This window comes from Leuresthes tenuis, unplaced genomic scaffold, assembly GCF_036924035.1.
Source record: "Leuresthes tenuis unplaced genomic scaffold, fLeuTen1.0.hap1 SCAF_12, whole genome shotgun sequence".
NCBI classification, from domain to species: domain Eukaryota; kingdom Metazoa; phylum Chordata; class Actinopteri; order Atheriniformes; family Atherinopsidae; genus Leuresthes; species Leuresthes tenuis.
Window position 1 is genome coordinate 29,115,142 of NW_027325366.1, and position 6,571 is coordinate 29,121,712.

Consider the following 6,571-nt stretch of genomic DNA (forward strand, 5'->3'; position numbering starts at 1 on the left):
TTGAATGCACCACTGACAGGACCTGTACAAATTGTAAATAAAGCCTTGTTCTGACCTTTAACCCAAATTAATAAGATTTAAAGTGTCCAAAATCTTCTGAATTAATTCCTGCGTTGATATTTGTAGGTAGACAAATTGTTTTGCTCTAATTCAACTTATTTTTCCAAAAGACATCTGTTCCACATTTTGGAGCTAGAGTAAATTAGAAAGAAAATCTTTTACCGTGCAGGATAGATATAAGCAAAATAAATCCATTTTTCTCTTCAGGATATTTGGTGAATTTTACATTCCTGTTAAAGTCTACAAAAAGACTATATGACCTTTATTAGAATTTACTCGCACAAATGTTGTTTGAACTGGAGTCAGATGGAAATATTGCCCCAATTAAATATTATGTAAGGTTGTTACTATTTAGCTCAGACAACATGCTTAAATTCCAATGTGATGGAGCATTTTTGTTAAGAAATTACATAACATCTTGCACCACTAGAAAACAAAAAGGAGATAACAAGAGGAAAAGTTTTGCTTAAAAACCTTGGCCATAATCAGCCAGAACCTTTGAAACTGGCTGACTATGCAAAAAAGAAAAACCATTAAAAAAAAAATTCCACTCAGAATTCTATTCAAAAAGTATTTATTTACAAGATTAAGTATGTACAAACTTATTTACATGGTGTTTGACCATATAGTTTAACAACCACTCACACTGGACTGCGTCTCATCATATCACACCACACACATACCGTTTCAAACATGGGTCACCAAAGAACAAATATTTGGTGTTGTTTTGGCTTCATGTTAAAGTCTACAAAGAGAGAATATCATATATAGTAGTTTTCACATGCACAATGGATGTTCAGACTGTATCCGAGGAAAGAATCGATGTTAAATTAAATGATTCTTGGAAAATTTGATGAATAATCAATACCGCTGACTTGTCTGTGCTGTAAATTTTAAGCTAATGCCAGCAGCTGCATCCTCAGGACGGTTGACATTTTCAGTCTTCTCATAGTTTCTTTCAGCGAGTGATCAACAAAACGAATGAGATTCACAAACTAACCACTCATGTGCCAGCTTCGTATTCAAGACACAGACACAAAATGAAACTCTGCAGAAGTTCAGAAGGAAAATTAAATGTTGCTATTTTATGGCTCAGTATTAAAGTTACTTGTAATAAGACAATATGAACTAAAGACATTAGCTGACACACTGATATTTCCCAGCTCATGATATTCGAGTGTATTTTACTATTTAAATCATGGAGTTTGTTTTTGTGGACACACCCCAGTTAGCAACTTTTTAAGATTTCAAAACCCCGCTTTTAGAGTTCAGTATCTTAATACTACAAAAACAATATAAATCTGAATTTGTAACATAACAGACTTTTGAGAACTACCGACATGGGAGAGGATTCTCAGTTGAAATGCTGAATTTCCTTCTTCTTCAAACTTTAAAAGCCTTGTTGGTAGTTTGTGTCACGTTTCCTGCCAATGGATCATTTGTTGTATTTCTACAAGTATAAGTGTGCATTAATGCTACACATCTACATGAATGCATATGTACATAGACTGAAGATACACTATACATCACTTCTCAGGCTTTCAGTGGGGGAAATCCACATCTAGTTTAATGTTTTGTTATTTCTCCAAGAATCATCTCGAATGATATATAAAAAAGCAGACCACTGTTGGTGTATAGTGCATTTCACGCTTAAAAGGAATTTAATTCTGGCTGAACTGTCCTCAAACTTCAGCACTGTTTTAAGACAGTTGACACTGTTTCTATAATTACTGATGTATGCAGGTGGATTCTGGCTTCACAACAGTGGAAGAAGTCAGTTTAAGACATTTAAGGGGAACAGTCAGGTTTACGTGTTAATGCAGTGTTTCTCAATTCCGGTCCTCATGACCCACTGCCCTGCATGTTTTCGATGTTTCCCTCCTCCACCACACCTGATTCAAATGATCAGCTCGTCATCAAGCTCTGCAGTGGCCCGATAAGGAGCCATTCATTTGAGTCAGGTGTGGTGGTGGAGGGAAACACAGAAAACATGCAGGGCACTGGGTCATGAGGACCGGAATTGAGAAACACTGTGTTAATGTAAACCTTTTACTTATCAGTGGCAGTGACTAAAACCAGGATAATCGTACCCACTAACACCAACTCATGCTCTTCTGTGACTGATGGGCAGAAAACCATCTTAGCACAACAAGCTGAAGTGTCTTCATGGTTATAATGTTGATTTTGAGTAAAAGGCCCTTGTGATACAAAAAATGAAGTATTGTCCTTTAGAGTAATTAAACCAATTCATTTTTCTCAGATAAGGCCACATTTTGGTTGACCAAAGGTGACGATGTGGGCTCAGATGTTGTTCAACAGTGACCTCTCAAAGACACACACAAACACACAAACACACACTCTTAGCCCTCATCTTTCAGTCTGAGTCACTGCTGCTGCTGGAGGAATCTGTCGACATGGCCTCCACGTCGTCCTCATTCTCCTTGTTGTGACCTGGGGGCTCCAGGCCAAAGTCGTTTCCGTGGTGAGGAGGCAGCATCCCTACAGAGACGTCAGAGGACTGCCAGGGGTAGTGAGGCGTCAGGATGTCTGAGGGGGCCGGACAAAAAGGGGTTATTGTACGAAACGTGATGTATCAACTCCATCAACATTTTCTGGAGTCTGGTGTTTGTATTTAGGGTCATTTTCCTCTGTTAATTTGTAATATACGTTCTTAATCAGCCTGAATTGTGTACAAAATAGAGTTTTTTTTCTTAAGACCAAACAGAACTTTTTACACCTAAAAACACAGCTTTTCCACATTTACATGCATTGGTGTACGCGTGAACAAAAGTATACACAGAAATGAGCTCTTCTGTGGATGGAAATAAATTAAAGCAACAGGATATATCGTTGAAAATCTGTTTCTGTGTTCATAGAACTGTGGACTTTGTGTATCCTGAAACATTTTTTCATGCCGATTTATCGTGGTGGTACTTTCTGAAACTTTCTCTGACCGCAAATAATATCTTTTTGGTAAAACTTTGGGTTCTCCTGTCTTTGACCTTCAGTTGGGCTCACCTGGTAACCTTCCAGCCGCCAGAGCGTCACCTGGCAGATGTCCGTTCACGCCGTTGGTCGGCAAGTTGGCCATGTGACCCAGCATCCCACTCCGCATTTCCAGGTCAGTCGGATAAGGTCTGCGTGGATCGCCTGAGATCAACAATTTGTGAAAGGTTAGTGAAGCAAAACATGACCGCGGCAGTCAACCAGCTGGTGCCGTAGTGGCTCGGCTTCATACCTGGCACCCAGTTGAGCGGAGCACACACAGCGTTACTGGCACTGATTCTGTGAGCATACTTGATGATTTCCTCGGATGAGATGCTTCCTGCAAACAGCAATGGAAGAGTTTTTAAAAAGCAACCAGAGAAAAGCAGTGCAAACAGTGTCAGAAAGGTGCCTTTTTATTTTCTCACCTTTTCTGGCTTTGTCGATGGATTTGAGTTTCTCTTTTGCCTGGTAAACAGCAGTGGCCTTGGAAGAAGAAAAAAAAAAGGGTCAGAAACATTAAGAGAACCTACAGTTATGTGGCTGAAATACACTCAGGTTTTAGTTTTAAAAACACTGGACACAGTCATATTCAACAACAATTAGCTTTTGTAGCTGTTCTGCGTTTATCTTTCGTTGTTTCATGCTTACTCGTCATGCTGTTTATTTATTTTTTGTCATTAAGTCATATTAAAATGTCACAATGTGATTAACATCAAGAAAGTCAGAAGAAATTAATGTAAACACACAACTCCAACTGACCAGGATGTGTTCAGCCTCCTTCAGCTGTTTCTGTAGCTGCTGGATGTCGCTGTCTCTCTTCTCCACCTCCTTCTCCAGCAGCTGCATCTCCTCGTGAACCTTCCCCTGCCGCTGGGCCACCTCCATTAGCTCTTGGAACTCCTTGTCCCTCTGCACAAGCAGCTCCAGGACCTGGAAAAGAAAAAAAACACATAAACAAAGTTATATTCGAATCAACAGGAGAAATGAACAAATAGCATATCCTGACAACAAACATGCATACTATTATAAGGCTTTATGTTTGTGTAGTACCTTTTATGTAGGCCAGTGTAGTTCAACGTAAGGCTGAACGCACACTTGTTGTTAATCTATTCATTGATAAATCAAACAAGAACTCTAATCAGTGATCTAACCAGGTTGTAAGAGAGCCATTAAAGACTAAACAAGGCCAAACACACTACTAATGGCACTTCATAGCACACCCCTCTGGTGTGCACCCTGACAGAAGAAATTTCAGATCACTGTCACTAATTTATTATTTTTTGAGAGAATATAAAATCAGCAGATATTACCCTCATCTAGCCAGCTTTGCCCCAATACTAATACCTTGGCCTAAAAAACTAATCTAACAAGCAAATTTACGTAATGGATTTGAATGTTTACTGTATACGAACAGAGAAGAAGACTTTAAATGGAGTCAAACCTCTGGGATGTTTATGGGTAACTAGCACCCGAGCTGAGCTTATAGGTTTCAAACTCTATTTTCACTCTTTGTAATTTACTAATATTACATTTATGTATATTACACAATTTCTCTATCAAAACGTGAGCATAGACCCATTCAATGATTTCTCAGTTAAAACTGCTAATGTCTTGTCTGAACAGTCACTGTTACAAATCTTTTTTTATGTACTATGTTACCTGCGTGTCCTCTCCTGGCAGGGGTAGTTTTTGACTTCTAGTCAGAGCCAACATCTCTATCAGCTCCCTGAAACACAATCACACATAAAACGGGAATAAATATACAGGCTAATATCAGCTAAAACAACATTAAGAGGAGCTGCGGGTCCGCTTCTTTCCACTTAAGTCTCATTTGCTATGTTAGTCCCGTACAAGTTATGATAATGTCGACTCAAGGGTTTCAGAACAAACTTAAATCAGTGCGACGGTTAGTTTTGTTTCAGTACAACTACTGGTTTGCTCTTTGACTGGGCTGTGTGGCTCAAATCGGGGTTGCTGGTTGGCTGAACTTCTCAAAGGAAAACTGTATCAGTATAAAGCAAAAGTTAGCGACCCCCGAAAAATAGACACAAGGAGTTTAACTTCACCTGGATAAAACCTCCAGATCATCCAACACAGACAGCAACCGTTCCTTCGTTGATTTCTCTGTCACCGTCGCCATGTTTAGTTCCCTCTCAAAGTTTCTGCGCATGACAGGATGTTACGTCACTAAGGCTTCCTTCTAAATTGCGCTGTTATTACCAAAATACTGCAGTCTATTGGTAATAATGAGCTATTACAGGTATTAGCAACGATACACAGATGAGTACAGGTACAGTTATAGCTCGACTGTGCCATTTAACTTAATTCCTTGTAAGATTTTACGTGCACGTGAGCCCAATGGAGTGAATGTCCAAAGTTGTAAATATCCAACTGATGACCTATGAGAAAAAGACATTCTCCCGCCTGTAACTTTCTCTGTTGGAGACCACCATACATGTAAGTATAGCAGAATTCAATGCACATATGTTGTCGTTAAGCTACTTGAATGGTGATTTTGTCAGCTGACGCTGCAGTTATACGTCTTGCTTTTTATTAGAGCAGAGAGACAGCCTAGAAAAAGCTTTAAGTGTCTGCAAACTGATATGTTGTCTTAAACCTTTTAACAGGCTGAATTTTAATCGCAATTTCTGATTTGTTTAGCCGTCTGACAAAATTAATAAAACATTTTCCGAATGACAGTAGCTTTCTTGGGAATTCATCTTTATTATTGTAATATACTTATGCTGAACTATTTATGAAAATAGCCAAATAGAGTTTTGGAGCACGTATAGCACCTAGGCTCATTTGAGTCTAGTTAAGCATAGACATTCGGGAGTGATTTAACCCCCAACTACATTATCTGGGTTTGAAGAAGTTTGATTGCGTATGATTTTAGAAGAGCTAACATGTTTACATTAATTTTTAAAGTCCAGTTCTGGTTTGACTAATTATATAATTTGTTCTTTTCTTCTATCATGTAAATATGTTTTATGTGTCATAATTTTTGTAACCAAACTCATAGTACTTCACGTTTATACATTACAGATTTTTTTTGTGTGTGTTCTATTTTCTAACAAATAAACATAGGACAACAATAATGAAAACAATTTATTCAGTTGAATATAATAAATAGTGTAAGTTCAAACTTTTTAAGATATTTAAATCATTACTTCGTGTCTTAAATTAACACAACAAATGTCAACAAAATGGAAAACAATATTTTTTCTTAGACAAGAGCATAAAAATACAAATACTATTTAAATCTATCTGTTTAAATATTAAAGATATTAAAAATTTCAATATTAAAATCTAAAGCAAATATTTTGACGCTTTGAAAATGCTGATAAAACCTGATCTTTTTTAATTGGAAATACTCTCTTTTCCAATGGTTAACCGTTATATATATATATATATTATTTGATTTATGTATCTTATTTTACTGCATTTCTGGAAACTGTGGACCATCTACAGTTATTGATTATTTATATAGCATGCAAAAATATTATTGATGAGATGAACAAGA

The 6,571-nt window shown here is 37.4% G+C and overlaps 1 protein-coding gene across 1 annotated transcript; it reads right to left on the reverse strand.

Annotated features, from left to right (window-relative positions):
• Positions 1-617: 617 nt before the first annotated feature.
• On the reverse strand, positions 618-5,212 carry med4 (mediator complex subunit 4). Its single transcript, XM_072397405.1, has 7 exons — positions 5,115-5,212; positions 4,708-4,774; positions 3,808-3,978; positions 3,474-3,531; positions 3,299-3,385; positions 3,079-3,210; positions 618-2,607 (listed from the first exon to the last, which is right to left on the reverse strand). The coding sequence occupies exons 1-7, from the start codon at positions 5,186-5,188 to the stop codon at positions 2,435-2,437; spliced, it is 762 nt and encodes a 253-aa protein (XP_072253506.1). The 5' UTR covers positions 5,189-5,212; the 3' UTR covers positions 618-2,434.
• Between the last annotated feature and the right edge of the window lie 1,359 nt (positions 5,213-6,571).

What these genes read in the sequence shown, in the direction of transcription:
- med4 (XM_072397405.1), bottom strand. Translation starts at nt 5,188, where the DNA reads ATGGCGACGGTGACAGAGAAATCAACGAAGGAACGGTTGCTGTCTGTG. An exon ending in TGCCAGGAGAGGACACGCAG is followed by an intron (nt 3,979 to 4,707) that starts GTAACATAGTAC and finishes TTTCTTTTCCAG; the next exon opens with GTCCTGGAGCTGCTTGTGCA. An exon ending in TCCGCTCAACTGGGTGCCAG is followed by an intron (nt 3,211 to 3,298) that starts GTATGAAGCCGA and finishes TGTTGATCTCAG; the next exon opens with GCGATCCACGCAGACCTTAT.